Source organism: Triturus cristatus, chromosome 3_1, assembly GCF_964204655.1.
Source record: "Triturus cristatus chromosome 3_1, aTriCri1.1, whole genome shotgun sequence".
In the NCBI taxonomy this organism is placed as follows: Eukaryota; Metazoa; Chordata; class Amphibia; order Caudata; family Salamandridae; genus Triturus; species Triturus cristatus.
This window is the reverse complement of record NC_140583.1, coordinates 877,575,990-877,593,091: the sequence shown is the minus strand read 5'-3', so window position 1 is coordinate 877,593,091 and position 17,102 is coordinate 877,575,990. Positions and strand designations below refer to the sequence as shown.

The 17,102-nt window shown below is 42.9% G+C and overlaps 1 protein-coding gene across 2 annotated transcripts in view; it reads right to left on the bottom strand.

Moving 5' to 3' along the window:
- The window catches only part of ABCB11 (ATP binding cassette subfamily B member 11), a 431,988-nt gene that overhangs the window by 47,209 nt on the left and 367,677 nt on the right, over window positions 1-17,102 (bottom strand). For both annotated transcript variants that reach the window (XM_085645365.1, XM_085645366.1), the window contains exons 25-26: window positions 10,631-10,787; window positions 1,153-1,350 (exon numbers count right to left, since the gene is read on the bottom strand). In XM_085645365.1, the coding sequence (XP_085501491.1) occupies window positions 1,153-1,350; window positions 10,631-10,787 (355 nt within the window). The remainder of the gene's footprint in view (window positions 1-1,152; window positions 1,351-10,630; window positions 10,788-17,102) is intronic.

Sequence of the window (17,102 nt, the reverse complement as noted above, 5' to 3'; positions counted from 1 at the left end):
TTTGATTATTTGACAAATGTGCTTTGGCTACATTGTTTTCTTAAAGACCCTTTGCATTATTGCATTTTATTAATTAACGTTTGATTCTAATTAACTTCTGATTCTACCTTTTTGCGTTCTGTCGTTATAACGTTCTTATTTGAGCAAATCTATAAAAGTGAGAACTGAAGAAGTCTAGTTGTGTAATTTTTTCTTTAATGGTCTTGCCTGGACATTTATCGGAGACTTATCCCTTTCCTGCGACTTGACCCTTCTAGATTGGAGCGTCAACGCGTGCAGTCGGCGTGCCACCGGCATACACTTGCTCAGCACCATGCAAGCGCTCTGCTGATAAGGTCTCTAAGCATGAAATCCAGGCATAGCGAGGCAACTGCTAAGCAACTGATTCCACAACAGACAGCAAAGGTCTAGAGCACTGGATCAAGTGAAACAAAATTGATAACAAGTGGGCCAACAGAACACTAAGCTGGAGATAAGTTACTGTAGCAGTGAAGGCAAGGAGACTGCTTACACAGAAAACAAAGGCAAAAGGAGAGGAGTGGTGCTGGGACAATTTGTCGAGGAGGGGTGTTGGCCATCACCACTTCTTGACTTAAGTGCCTTTGATGTTCTTTCCATGCTGCTGATACATAAACGCTAAGATATTTGTACTTTACTTCTTAGAGCAACAATGTCTCTATTAATGGATGTGTTAGAAAACCTCTGAAATGCTGTTGCATTCTCCTCTCACCTCTACCCGAGAAAGATCCCTCATTTTGAAAGAATTAGCAACAGTTTGTCAAACGAAGGGGCTTATTTACAAGCCCATTGTGCCGCCGGAACGTCACTTTTTCCCATGTTAAAAGTGACGCACCAATGGCGCAAGCGGCTTGTAAATAAGCCCCAAAGTTCCTTGTCGTGAAACAGTTTTCCTTTCACAAGACAGTTTGTACTTGAACGCAGACAATTCTCCATCTGAACTCCAATAGGAATTAATGGCGGGCCTGCGACCATCCCCACACCTTTATTTCTAACACCACAAGAAGGTGAGAACACTACACAACACAAAAACTGGTGACAATGAAAGTCAATAAGGTGCACCCTCGCAATTTGTAAAGTGCCACAGCTTGCATTCTAAATGGAAATTGCTAACATGGACATCATAGTACTTACCACTTTGCCATTGTCTGGGTCGTAGAAGCGCTCAAGGAGCTGCACACTGGTGCTCTTGCCACACCCACTGCTGCCAACAAAGGCCAATGTTTGCCCCGGTTTTACCGACACAGAGAGACCATTCAACACTTGGATGTCAGGGCGAGAAGGGTATGTGAACTTACAGCCGACAAACTCGATCCCTCCCTTGAAATCACTCTGTGAAAATAATTTCAGAAGACACAATTTACACGCTGGGGTTTTTCACAATGTACACACTGTTGTTCAAAAATCAAGTTCTTAGCTTTTGACAGGTAGGCGCATCTTGAGATCTGGTACCATGTTCGAAAAAAGTAAGCATGGAAGTGTGCAAGATCATACTCTCCGCCAAAATGCTTTACTTTCTACCCCATAATTCATAAGTAATTATTGCTACCATAAAGTTATGGTAATGCAGATTACTCCCAATCTTCTATTTTATGACAATTGACATGTGTTGCATAACTAAGATTACCAGGGGCAAACTACAACTCCTCCAAAATGCTTCCACAAGGCTTCTTCTCCGTCTTCACCCAAGAGAAAGTATGACTCCAGTTCTGCAATTGCTCCACTGGCTGGCTACCTATAGCTAGAAGGGCAATGATCAAGGCACTCTGCACTGTCCACAAAGCCTCTCAAGGAAAAGGACTGCTATACCTACAAGTTAAATCCATGCAATACAAACCAAACATAATACTGCACTCCAGGCATTCCCCTCTTATCATACCACCCACCTTACCATAAGAAATCCGTAGGAGGCACTGCTTTCTTGGTATAAGCCGCAAGTTCTGGAATTCACTACCATCCAACATCAGCATCACCCAGGTGCATATGTACTTCAGAAGACAGTTGAAAACATGGCTATTTCATAGATAATTACACCACCCACATTCCAGCAACATAACCCAGAAAACAATTGCACCTTAACAGGCAGTCCTCAGCTTACAACCCACAAATTGGTTATAACTCAACCAGCAAACTGCTTTCAATGTAGATAAGCTAAGAAGGGCTGACCTATGGTTCGCCGTGGAATTATATAGTTATGTATTTGCATATATAACAGTTATGGCCTACGATATTAGCATCTGGATACTCTCCCGGGTGATTAGCTGCACTTTATAAATCCTGATTGATTGATTGCATTATGCAGTAATAAGACCATAATATACAGCAGTCATCAGCAAATGTTATCTTATACCTCTTAAATTCATATAAGACATATCTTCATATAGAGTTGTTCATCACCACTGGACAGCTAAAAACACATATATCACCAAATACACAGGCATGGAAAAACTGAAGAGATCTGTCACACATAACTGGATAATTTGGAGGACTTTATTACCTTCCACCACTGAAGGTCTCTAATATTTATACCATTTGACCACTTCTTTACATCACACAAAGATGCTCAGATATTGGATGATAATAAAAATGCACATCCCAACAGATTTCTTCTCTCTTCCTCCAACCATGCCATTTCAGGGCCCAAACTATACACAAAACCTCAGACTGGACTACTCAGTGCAATAACCCACTTAGCATGATATAGGATAAGAAATGCCATAAAGGGACCTGCAGAGCTGTTCAAAGCTACCAGCATACTGAAAACCATAAAAGACAGTCTGATTCTCACCCTTCAAAATCCACCATGCTGCTATGTGCTACATCCCATAACACTACAACTGCACCTCAGTGGTCATCACACTCAACATGGAAAGATTTTCCACATTGCATCAAAACAAAGACAACATCCTTCACCCACACAACCTACACTGTACAGCATGCTACCCATGTAGGCAAGGGCTTCAGCATCCCTCATAGCGGTGGTAAGTCCCATACAAATGCTGCAATACAATACAACAGAATCGATCTGTTAGGGCCAGAAGTGGAAAGAGGGACTAGGCTAAAGCTCAACTGCCAGTGCAGTGTCAGCCTCAGCACTGTACCCTGCATCTGATCTATAGACACCATAGCAAGTGACTGCATAATGCATCTGAGCAGAAATAGGGCCTGGATACTGAGCAGAGTTAAATGCCCTTTTTAGTTTTCGCCTGCGCTGTGCTTGTGAAATCTATTGTATTTATTATAAATCTTAAAAGTGGCTTACATCCCACCCTTACTTTGTATTGGTTTGTTTGCTTTTCCAACATTTCAGTTGGCTGTAGCATCTTGTTTCATGTTGTTCCTTTGTGTTTCTCTTATCAGTGTCCCATGGCCCAAGTACTGTTTTCATCTGCTTTGGTGGAATTACTTTTAAGTATGTCAGCACTCCTGCTGTCACTACAATACCTACATCCTTGCTTTGAAGCTACATTGCTGCCCTCGTGCCAAGGGTTCAGCGCGCTGTGCTGGTCGCAATGGAGACCTCGTGATCTCACTTCTGCAAGCTCCAATCACAACATGCACTCACTTGTCCCCCCTGGGCCGAAGCAGTGACCCACTCTAGTGCTCCCTTTTGTTTTCAAACCGAGCAGCACTCACTAATCCCCCTGGGGCTGAAGAAGGGACCCACTCTAGTGCTCCCTTTTGTTTGCAAACCGAGCATTACGCACCAGTCCTCCCGGTACTGAAGCAGAGATAAACTCTGGTGCTCCCTTTTGTTTGCAAGTAACTCTGAAATTCCATTCAGCATCATCTGTTTGCCTCAGGGACTCCGGCTCTTGACTGAGCTCTGCGCTAGCCAATTGCCAGTTCAAAAGTATGTGAAAGGGAGGATGTATGTAGTTATGTTTCACTTTCTGCACCACTATGGCCCCTTTAAGATGAGCTGCTCGTATCTCACATCAGCAACAACAGGTGTTGCAGGTTAAGGTAGCAGCGGATGCTGCCTGTACATAGCGCAAGTTCTTGCTATTTAAAGCAGCACTGTGTCCTTGTACAATGTACCTGTGCTCATGTAAACCACTCCAATAACTTCCATTTGAGTTCCTACTATATATTTGTAAAAATGCTCTCAGAAACCAGAACACTCCATGTGGCCCTCCAAGTTATTGCCCGTTTAATAAAAAGCTGTATTTAGCTAGCACGCTGGGAAGTGATTCACTCATCACTATCCAGTGCTATGTGGCATCTGTACTATCTTTACAGGTACCTCAGAATCGGGAGCGTTTGCACATTGGTGAATTGCTGTCTTTCCCGTTTCCCTTGCCACTTGACCAGTATTTTGCAGCAACTCTGAGCTTCCAGTTATTGCGTCCAGATATTTAAGGTGGGGTGCAACTGAAAACTCTGGCCTGAAGCCTGGCTTACATTGAGGTCTTGTTGGAACCTCAAGTCTATAAGGGGCTTCTACCTGCCACTGACCTTCTTTCCATGGTGTGGTGTTACAGGCGGCAGGTGCATGACACCTTTTGTAACTGGGGAACCAGGACTCAAGTCTCGGAGTTGGCACACCATCCCATGATTCTGGGCAAATCACTTAATTTCCTGGTGACGGCGAAAATGAATGTGGCCTTGTTTACTCAAACTGGTGCTCAGGTAAAGGGCTTCACATGGCATGAGAATGCATCACTCCGGAGCAGCCCTGTTTCTAACCCAATAATTAAGGTGACATGAACTGATGTGCCTCTGTGCTTGTGTCATGCTTGTGCGTTGGTGAGAGAGCGGGATGGCACAAAACATGCAGGGATAATTTTTGTCCTTTGTTTGCATTCTGGCTTCTGCTGCATCAGTGACTGGCACCGAGGAAGGGTGACAGAGAGGGTGAGACTTAGCTACGTATCTTTGTGAATAAAGGCATGCATCTGTTCCTCTGGTGGTTCCCAGACCACGCGACTAGCCCCTCACTCTGCACTTGTCTGTAGACTTCCACCAGTATGTGCATCTTGGGTAAACTTTCCGTTTTTTATAACTATTTGGTTTTCATTCAAGGAGTTTGATGAATCATACATCTCTCTATAGATGGCAATTTTGTACCATGCTAAGTGGTTCATGCAGTCAGTTCCAAAATGCATCCTGTTAAAGTTCATCATATCTTAATAGCACCCCTCCCTGGAAACAGCATAAAAGACAAGAATAATGAGGTGGTTATACTACTTTGTAGGTATGTAATACTTGGCAGTGCAATGAAGCAAAGGATAACATATGGATTCAAGGTTTTTTGATTTATAATAGTGACTGAGTTTGAAAAGCATTCCATTACTAAAGTATTTGCCAGTCTGAAGTACCAGTGTGTCGACAAAGGGCGGTTTTCATTTTTCAATACGCTGCAGGAGTGTTTATCGCCACTGCCAGGCAATTCGACATCAGTGCTCCGCCAGACTCAGTTTGTTCTTTCAACAGGAGGGATCTCAGCCCAAGTAAGACACATTCTATTTTCATCGGGAGTAGGTTTCCTAATAATGTTTTCATGTCAGTGGGTATTTTGGCCCAGTAGAGTTTAATATGTGGACAATCGCATCAAATGTGTTTGAAGCCAGCAAGCACTCCACATCCCCTCAAACTGACGTCAGAGAGCTGGGGGTGATATTTTTGTGACTTAGTTGGCTGTAGATACCAATCGTCCGATACCTTATAATGGGCTTCTCTTCCAACCATACTATAAGTATCTTTACTACCATCTCCCCAGAGTGTTCCATCAAGTGTTGTCTAATATTTACCCTTGTAAAGTGGACGATGGCTCTGAAATAAATAGAGTGTCATCTTAGTAGAGCATAGAAGTATATTGTAGAGTGCTCTTGTAAAAATGAGTGTGATCTTGTGTAATCAAACTGGTGCTCATGTAAAGTGCTTCAATACCTTTGGTGCGAGTTTACGCTATACAAAACCGGGAAAAGAATGCACAATGAGGTAAAGCAAAGAACAAATAGACATCCATTTGTATAAAGTGAAACCAGAATGCCTGCGTAAATTGTGGCTTTCCGCTTAAATTGTGTGACCTTAGGCAAATATTTTATGATACCAAGAATTCTTTCTTCGTTGTCTCGTATGCAGGTATTTTCAAATATGATCTCAAAATATCAGATGTATAAAGTACAGTGTTGCTTTATAATAATCTGGGCTTTGTACATTGTGTACGATAGCTGCCTTGCCTCTCAGTCCACTAAAGAGATTTTTATCATATTCTGCATGATGTTTGTTGTATTATTTACATAGCAAATATTTTCAGGGCTCGGCTCTGTGGTACTCTTGACATCCAATAACCTCAACTACTGTGTAACTTAAAAACGTGTATTCTGGAGAAATGAGTGGTTAGACATATAGCTGCATGTTTTTTACTTGTATGGGGCAAATGTACTCTTAAAGAACAGTTCTTTCTATGAGCTGGATGCTAAATGTTGAGGAACTCTGTTCATAATCCTACAACTCCACGGCCTTCTCCTTTAGTGTCTCCGAACAGCAGCCCAACCCCCTAGCACAACAAAACACACATACTCAACTGTTAAACACTTTGGTTCTGTTTATATTTCAGCATTTTTGTAACACCATCACACACATTCATATATAATCACAATTGCTACCATTGCTCTCTGCACTCTACAGAGAGACCAAGTAGTCTAAACACTGTAATCTTCTACTAATAGCCACTGTGAGAACCATGCACTGCCTTCTGCTTCTACCTGAAATCTCCCAATTTTGTCCCTTTGGGAAACACCAGCCCATAACCTGAACTCAGAGATACCTACGAGCAACAAGGCCACAGCACAAGAATAATACACAGTATGAAAAAAACTGCAGGCACACTATGCGCTGGTAAAAAAAATTAGAAATGCTGTTAAGGGAGCAATTTAAGTCACACGTGAGAAATGTGAACATTTGCTTTCTCACAGACTTGGATGACTTAAGTATTAATATTACTGCAGACCTTTGGCCCTAGTTTCCCCAGACTGCTTGTTAAAGGGCTAGGCACTAAAGCCTGCAAACGCCCTAAAGACTGTGTTGAGAACTACTTGGAATTTGTGGCACACAGGTTAAGAATCGCTGATATACCCAGTCTGACAGCTTCTTTACATCTCTCGCAAATACTCCAAAATGGGACGATGTTGAAAATGACAACCCCAACAGATCTCTCCACTTTTCTCTTTCTCCAACCATCTCAGCTCAGGACAACAATTATACACAAAATCTCAAGATGGACAGTCCAGTGCAGTAACCAGCTAAGCAGAATATATCATATGAAGTGCCATATTGTCATTTTTAGGTCTCGCCTGGCCCAGCGCATTCGCTGGTCTGGCGAGACTTTTTGTGAAGGCTCAAAAAAGTGCTACCGTGGCCAGCCTAGAACTACAGTGCATGTGCGCGTGCGCGCGCTTAGGAGCAGAGGCTGGCAAACCTCGACATGCTCATTAAGTGCCCGCGATCACTTTCACTTTCGCCCGCGATCACTTTCGCGGCGCCCCTTTGATGTTCTTGTTCAAAGAACATCAAACATCTAAGAACATGTTGTGTTAATGCTTTGCTGCGCCCGTTTGACTTACAATGTGCTTTCTCTTTCCACAAACTCGATGTTTGTGTCCTTTATTTTGAGATGCTTTTAGTATTACTGTTTTGTGACTTAAAGAACATTAAGGAAATGTTACTGTGAAACTGGACAACGTTCACAGTGTTTATTTCTGATCGCAGCGGCTGCTTCATGTCCGTTGCACCATTCAGGGAGTCCTTTTGTTGGTGCTTTCATGAGGACATGATGAGGAAGCTGGAAACTTTTGGCACATTCTCTTTAAAAGCACAGCATGTTGGCGACTGGTTAATCGATTAGACCTATGTAGCGCTTTAGATCTCAAAGCGCTATGGTGGGTGCAGCAGTTACAACTCATGAAATATGGGGTGCAACTCACAAGGAGGGGGCAGGTTTGAGTGCACATTGGCTGCAATCAAACTCTTAAGATGATGGGCTGTGTGTATACATTATCAGCACTCACTCTTCGCTTAGTGATCTTGTTTGTTTTGTTGTGTTAATGCTGTGCTGCGCCCGTTTGACTTACAACATGCTTTCTCTTTCCACAAACTCAATGTTTGTGTTCCTTTATTTTTAGATGCTTTTAGTATTACTGTCAAACACACAACCACACACAGAACCACAACCACATACACACACACACAACCACAACCACACACACAACCACACATACAACCGCACACAACCAAACACACACAACCACATACACACAAACACACACACACACCTAACCACACCCACACACACACACACACAACCACACAACCACACACACAACCACACACACACATACAACCACACAACCACACCCACAACCACACCCCCCCCACACACACACAACCCCAACCACACACACAACCACACACAACCACACACACAACCACACACACAACCAACCACACACAACCACACACAACCACACCCAACCACACACACAAGCACACACGCCCACACACACACACAACCACACACACAACCACACACACAACCACACAAACAACCACACACACACAACCACACCCACAACCACACCCACAACCACACCCACAACCACACCCTTAATAACTTAATACTTAGAAGGTCCCAAAAGCGAGACCTATTGGCTATGCCAATGCTTGTTGCATTTGCTGGTAACTTCTTGCCCTCTTTTTGCCTTTTCTTCTAATTTCTTGCCCTCTATTTTCCTATTTCTGCAAAAAAAAATGTTGCCCTCTTTCTGCCGTTTCCCTCCTCCCACCACCCAGTGCCCTTCCCTAGCCTCAGGACCGACTTAATGGACGCCACAGCACAACCCCATTGTGCAGGTCCTTGTGCCAGCTCCCCTTGAAACAGGTCTCCTGTCCAGCTTGCCCACAATCTGCTACCCTCTTGCTGCTTCATCACTTGCTACCCTCTGTGCTCGTTTCTTGTCCTCTGTTTGTGCCTACTCTGCTCATTTCTTGCCCTCTGTTTTTGCCTCCTATGATCATTTCTTGCTCCCTGTGTGTGCCTTCTCTGCTAATTTCTTTCCTTCTTTTTATCTTTTCTGTTCATTTCTTCCCATTGTTTTGCTTTTTTCTGCATGTTTCTTGCCCTCTTTTTGCCTTTTCTTCTTGTTTCTTGCCCTCTGTTGTGCTTTTTTCTGCTTGTCTCTTGCCTTCTTTCTGCCATTTCCCTCCTCCCACCTTCCACCATCCCTCCCTCTCCCCAGGACACCCTCCCTGGCAGACTTCAGAAAGAAACTCAAGATCTGGCCCCAGCACTCAAATACCCTTAGGGGTGACAGTGCTGTGGTCTACAAATGCTGATTGATTGATTGAAAATTATATTTATACCAATGATACTGATACAAAATATATATCCACAGTAACACAATATTAAAATAATAACAGAAACAAGTCACTGATGTTGTGATGTGATAGAGTTCTATCTACTCATTGAATACAAGTAGGGTGCACATGGACATATTTTTAATAGCAAGTTCTATACCATATACTTTTGAAAATAAATATTTATATGTGTTCTGTTGGGTGGTGTGAATTTATATACATTAATAAGTGGGGCATGTCATCTAATCTCAATAGGCCACCGATGCCTGAATTAAGTTCCTATGTTTACAAAGCATATACTTCCATGGATTGCACAATAACTTACCATTACTTCATTTAAGAGCAGCATTGGACCATTCTAATTATGAATATTTTGAATGCATTTGGAGGCGAGAGACAAATTCTACCGTTAGGAGCTGTGCTTAATTTGTGTTGCTAGTTGCTGGCTGTCGCAACAGCACTAGGGTGACCACCTAACTTCAGGTCACCGCACACACTTCCTCCAGTCCTGAATGTTTCACATGCAAATTGCTCTTTTCAGGTGCTTTAGTTTAGTCTAATTAGAGCAATAGAAACAAAGCATTACTTTATCAGGCATTGGGTTATCACATTAAAGTCTAGAAGTGGTTTATATGATGCTATTATCAATCACCTTTACTATTACCACGGTTCTGCAGCCTCATATTTCCAGTATGTGTTAACTCTTTTTTTTAACTATAAGACATGGTGCTCAACAGCTAGCGCCATTCTGGAACCTGTCTAACAAACAACATTGTCAAAACCGAAAGATTTCGCACAGACCGAAAACAAGTCATAACATTTTTACAGTGTTTCTTTCACTTATATTTCACAACTGCTCAACTGCTTACCAAGCCAAAACTTACCAAAAAAATAAAGTTATTCATAATCACATAGGCGAAACTAATTGCATTTGCCAATGCTTGTTAAACATGGTGTACACTTCTAAACATTATATCTCATTGCTGCATTACCTGTTTTCTAGTGCAAAGCTGATAAGGTTTTACAAACATGAACATGCTGATAACGAGAATATGAAACTGAATTCCCTTTCCCAAACACCTCAGCATCCAAATGTATCCGATGAATTTGCTAGAAAACCCACTTGATGTTCTTCGCCCAATTAAATCGATCTGGTATGAAAGGAAATGAAAGTGACGCATTCGGTTCGTTTTTGCCATTAGTGTTTCCTAGAAGATGAAACACATGGGCTTTTCCTACTGCTTTTTCTTACCCATTTTTCGCCTTCCTCACTGTACGGAGTTACTTTGGGAACACGGTCCACGAGCTTGAAGAAACGAGCAGCCGAGATTTTGGCTTTCGCGTAGTCGGGTGTGTATGAGGAAGCTCTTCCAAGAGCCGTCCCGCTTGTCACAACTGATGAAATCACCCTACATTTAAAAAAAGAAAACAAAATATTACATGAAATGGCTTGTCGTGCACGAAACAGGCCACAATGCACGTGGGACAGGTGGGCAAACAGTATAGAATCAGTATGAATGTATGAGGAGGTGCGACTTATTCTTTCCTTACTCCACTTTTACTCCTATGTTTCATGACACAAGTTACAAGTACTCCTGGAAAAAAACTTTGTGAAGCAGGCCCCTAAATCATGCATAATGAAATTCCAGCGGTTGGACCAACTGAGCTTAATCTTCAACCATTATGTACAAGCAGAGACTGTCTCCATGTTTACATATTGTGCAGTGCCCTCTATAAAATTGCCTTCTTATGTATAAGCACAGCTGCCAGGGAGCAATCAGTTGCCGAGATAGTTCCACTTTGAGCATTCAAAACCTTTGTTGGGCCGGGCATTAATACGTGATAAAAGTAGAAAAGTGGTGAAAGAAGAGATGTTCTCTGGCCAGGGAGGTGTGGACAGGCCCGGATCTAGGACGGTGCGACCGGTGCCATTTCACCGGGTGCTGACTTCTGGGGGCGCCGTCTTGGCAATTATGTTATAGTTTTAAAAGTACCTACTACCGCATTCTGTGCGTCCAGCAATTTTCATGCAATAAAAATGTCTAGATAACTCCGGTGATTAATGTTCTTCTTGGAGTGAGATTGGAGTTTTGTTTAGTGAAGTTTTTTTTAACTCAACCAAAAGTAGCGTAGTGGGTTAATATGCCTGATGCAAAGTACGTGTACTGTGCACATCACAAACTTCATATAATCTAAAGAGGTCAGTGCTTTTCTCAGAGAGATCCTTTTGTACCTTGCAGTGTATAAGTTAAAATCCTAATATAGAACAGTGAGCTAATAAGTGTCAAAGAGCTGCATGCAAACTGAAAGGTACATATTATTAGAGCGTTATGCTTTCCCCCCCCCCAGCCTTTCAATATTCTAACCTTGCAAAATAGGATTATTTCGGTAAAAAAAGAGAAAAAAATCAATTCTTATTATTAAATGTAACCCCCGACTATGGTGTTATGTTTTAAAGTATGAGTTTGTGCTGCTCCACACCAAGCACTCTGTCTACCAGTATGGATGTCATGTGACTCCTATACCTTGTATGCCTCTGTGTTCCTATATACTGATTTACACATGTGTGATTGATTGTCTCTGTGTGATTTAAAGTGCTCTGACACCCTACACTGGTAGGAGCAGCGCTATAAAACAAATGAAATCCATCTCAGCGAGTGAGTGGTTATGGAGACGTAAGGGTCACTGTTAAAGGGTGGTAGTGAGGGGATCCATGGCGAAGATGGACATTGGGAGACGCTAAAAAAGATTGTCGCACAGGGCACCACCAGAGCTAAAGACGGCCCTGGGTGTGGACCAATAACTATAAGGCATTGGATGTACAACAAAGAACAGCATTGACAAATACACTGCCCCTTTATCTAGTGCTGGGTCTCCACTCCTGTACAGGAGGAGTTGATGTGTTCATGTCTTATTGAGGGCTATTGGTCCTAGCTCAGGAAGAGTCTTAGAGAGCCCAGGCATCTGCACTGTATCAGAATTAAAGCCATCATTTTCAAAGAATTAGGAGGGGATATTCGAGCCGGTGTACTTTTGACACTGAAAGTAAAATCTTAATGCACACTTTTTTGACCAAATTTATATTGTGCTGCAGGAGCGCATGCCAGATTTTGTGACGTGATTGGCAGGCATCATGATGGCTCAACATGTGAATGATATTTCAGGAACCTTTAGTCTACGGACCTCTGGCAGAGGGATGAAATCTCAGGAAAGCTTACAAATGCCTGATTTGACAATCATTGACAAATACAAAGTTGATGCACCACTTTACCATCTACCTTATCAGCTTTGGTTTTATTGCTTATGTCTTTTCTGCATTGGGATCCAGTGGAGCAGCAGCGGCTCGCTCATGCAGAGAAAGATGTGCTCTGCGCGATGAAGTCCAAGGAGACTGTATGTGGACCGATTTCATCAGGGAGACAGCATAGCATGAAGCTATAGGGAAGCGAGTACTATGACACTGCCTCTTCTTCATCATCGTGAGAAGCAAACTCAGGTAGACACTTTTTGCTCCACCATCTCATCTTTGCCAGGGCATCAAAAGAGGCCATGCATAGCCAAGAGTGAAATAAGCCTTAATAGAAAGCAAGGGAAATGGCTCCTGCTACCCCAAGTACGGTAGTAACAGACACCCATTATTAGGATGCAGTGGATACACTCAGAGATGTTGGCACTGCTACTATTTGAGACCTATTTGACGTCCAATGATCTCAATGACCTTCGCAACTCTTACTCTACTAGAACAGAGAACCTCCTCATAACCTTAGAATCATCAACAAAGACAACCTCACAAGAGTGAACGTCATCCAGACCCCTTCCACCATTAACCCGCCCGACTTAAATGTGCACTACTCAACTATAGGTCAGCCAGTAAACACGCCTCCGATATCTTCGACCTCATCCAACACAATGATTTAGACATTATCATCCTCACTAAAACTTGGCTAAATCCCACCTCCTCTCCTTTCTTAGACCTCCTAGTACCTCCTACTCATGACATAATTAGGCTAGACAGAGCTCGGAAGCTGGGTGGTGGCCTAGCCTGTATTCATAGGAACACACTCTCGATTTCTCATGTGGAGTCCTCTTCGCCTTCCTCCTGCGAATACCTCTGTCTCAGCATCTCAAGTAATAACCTGCTGGTTTGCAAACTTCACACTTTTTAACACCCCCAGGGAGACAATCTCCCATTCATCGAGTAACTAATAGAAGTCATCTCTGGCAATATCGACTCAACCGTGTCCCAAATCTTCCTTGGTGATTTCAACCTTCACTGGTCCAACCCCAAGGACCATGCGGTAACTTGCCTTAAAGCATTCTTGACTGATCAAGATCTGATTCAGCACTGTGACCAACCAACTCACAATAAAAGAGAAATTCTAGACCTCATTATCTTGAAAGGGCAGACCATCACATTGGTCGGACCCCTTGCGATTGGTCCGACCACCACTGCATCCTCTTCTATATTAACAGGGAAGTGTCGATGAGGAAGGCTCAGCCAACGAAATCAAAGATCTGGAAAAGGGACCTCAGATCAATAAACTCAGATGAACTAGCAGCCCATTTCAAATCTGCCCTCTCCTTCCAAGCTGATTTGGTTGAGGTTCAGTTACTCACCGACTCCTACAACTCGACCATCTCCAAAATCATGGCTGATATTGCACCACTCCAACAAAAAAACGCTTCAACAAAAATATCCAAACCATGGTTCAACAACAATTTAAACATGGAACGCCGCAACCTTAGGGCAGTTGAACGATCCTGGAGATCCAAACCCTCCCTGGAACAATTAAAACTCCTTAGAGATGTTAGGAGTTTCTACAACAAACCAATCTAGAGCGCTAAGGCAGACTATTTCATACACCAACTTGATCAAGCTGCTAAACGCCCCAAGAAACTTTTTGAATTGGTCAAACAGCAATCAGCGGTAGGTCCAAACTATTCAGACTCTGGAGGCATCCCACCCTCATGCACTGAACTTTCTGCTTTCTTCACTGAGAAATCAAGACTCATCTACTACCATCCCCCGGGTCCGCACCACCCCTTGACCTCTTAGAAAAGCGCAAACCTTTGTGCCTAAACACTAAGAACAATGCATCATGGTGCACCTTTACCCCATTCAATGAAAAGAACATCAACAAGATTCTTCAGAATATCAACCCATCTAACCACTTTAGTGACCCGTTGCCCCCGGCCATCTTTAAAGAAATCAAGAATGTACTCATTCGCACCTAGACAGGGATTGTGAGCACTTCTCTATCACAAGGCATGATCCCAGACTGCTTATAAGCAGCTCAGGTGTCACCTATACTAAAAAAACTTAATGCAGATAAAGCTGACCTCAATAATTTCCACCCTATCTCTAACATCCCCACCCTAGCCAAACTTCTAGAAAAATGCGTACAATCCCAACTTTGTGTTCATATTGAGAATTCCACCCCTTAGACCAACATCAATCTGGCTTCCGGAAGGGGCACAGTACTGAATCAGCTGTCACGCACGTTATGGATGACGTTTTAAAAGTGCTTGACCAAAATGAGTCCTGCCTCCTGATTCTCCTTGACCTTTCATCTGCATTTGACACGGTTAATCACGACAACCTCCTATCCATTGTGAAGAACAGGATGGGTTTCTCGGGTCGGGTGTTAAAATGGTTCTCGTCCTTCCTCCACCACAGATCACAAAGCGTCAAGGCAAACCACTCCCTCTACCAGCCCTCTCCAGTACTCATGGATGACCCCCAAGGGTCCAGCCTATCTCCTATCCTCTTCAACCTTTTCTTGGAACCATTAGCTAATTCACTATATTCCACGAACATTCTCTTCCATATGTATGCGGACAACATGCAACTTTATTTGAAAATCTCATCCTCGGATAACATCATCTCACTCAACACTAACCTTACGTCTACTCAAAATTGGTTAACTGAGAACCATCTCCTGCTCAACACCTCCAAAACTGAATTTCTTCTCATCTCTCCCCCGAACCACATCCCCAAGCTAGACCTTTGAATGAATCACCTCACTGCTTTCAACTGCACCCCTCTCATCAAAGACTCAGCCAAATCACTCGGATTCACCCTGGACAAACACCTGAATATGAAAAACCGTATCAACATTGTGTGTAAGGTAGCTAATCACTTGATGAGGACATTTAGAAATATCAAACCATTCCTTCCACAAAAGGATTTCAAGCAGGTAGTCCAAGCGCTTGTCTTACCAAGGTTAGACTACGGCAGCGCTACGCTCTGTGGCCTTTCCAAATACACCCTGGCTCCACTAAGGGCATCATTGCACGCTGCAGTTAGGCTGGTCACAGGTACCTAACGAAATGAGCACATATCCCCAGTCCTAAAATCTCCTAAATGATTGCCCTACGAAGCTCGAATTCAGTTAAAGATGGCTGTTCTGGTGCACAAAGCCCTGCATCTCAAAACTCCAAGGTACCTAGCGCAAAAGCTTGAACTATCCTGTGGTAGCAGAGCCCCAAGAAGCGCTAACACTTTCCTCTTGAAACCACTCATCCTTAGCAAAAAGAGAACCTGTTACCGAGCCTTCTCTGGCGCTGCCCCAAAGATATGGAACTCTCTTCCACAGGAAGTTTGCAAAATCTCCTTAACTACTGCTTTTAAACTGGAGGCTAAAAGATTCCTAATGAACACATTCTTACCTTATCTTAGCTGAATTCACCTGCTCGAAGTCACTGATCCTTCAATCATTGTACCTTTATTTAATTTGGCACTTCCTTACTGCATAGTGTGACCCCTTGAGTAGACCACTATATACCTGTTTATTGTATTACTCTCCTTGATTCATTTGTCTTGTAATTTTGTGACTATTCTTGTTTGGCAATCTTATCTGATGTCGATATTGCATTTATATGCTTCCTCCCATCCTGTTGCAAAGTGCTCTGATATCCCTCAGGATCTTGTTCGCGCTATATAAAACTTTATAAATAAATAAATAAATACTACTCCAGTGCATGTATTATTGATAGCTATGCCTATGCCACAACTGCGGTCACAGTCTGGAAACGTTACCTTTTATTTGGCTAAAGTAGGAGTAGGCACATTCCAGGGAAACTTTCATAGTTTTTCAACCTAGAAATCTTTCCAGAGAGTGTCAACCACAATTTTATCCTTTGCCAACAACGTTGCTCCCAGGTTTTGCCTGCTATAAAGCGGGTTACGCATTTTGACGGTACACCTACAACATCTACAATTTGAACATGTATGGATTCCACCCAACTTAGACAATCATTTTGATTGCAAATGGGAGTTTGTACATAGTTGTAGAAAAGGCCTGAACACTTTCAATAATCTATGTCTATGGGAATATGGTGAATCATTCTACGATTGGATAGAGAAGAGCTTTTAAGGCATTTTAGTTTGGATGTTAATTGAAGGAATATGGCTGGCAGTCACTTTCTCTGAAACTCTGGTTCACCAGAGTTAATTCTCAGATTTGTTTCTATGTTTTAAGCCTGTTTGGGTATTCATGTTAGAGGTGCTCGTTTCTTCAAACAGTTGGACAGGCCCTGAGGTGAGGTGGCAAACCGAGTGAGTATGTGCTGTCTGTAATCACGTGGCAAAGCATGGTCTACTCGAATATCAATGGGGAGGGAAAGAGAAGCTGTGAACCATTCGGCTGGTTAGTACAAAAAATCAAGAAGGGGGGAAAATGGACCACTCGTGTAACCAGGGTCTTTGTTTGCGTGGAGACCGT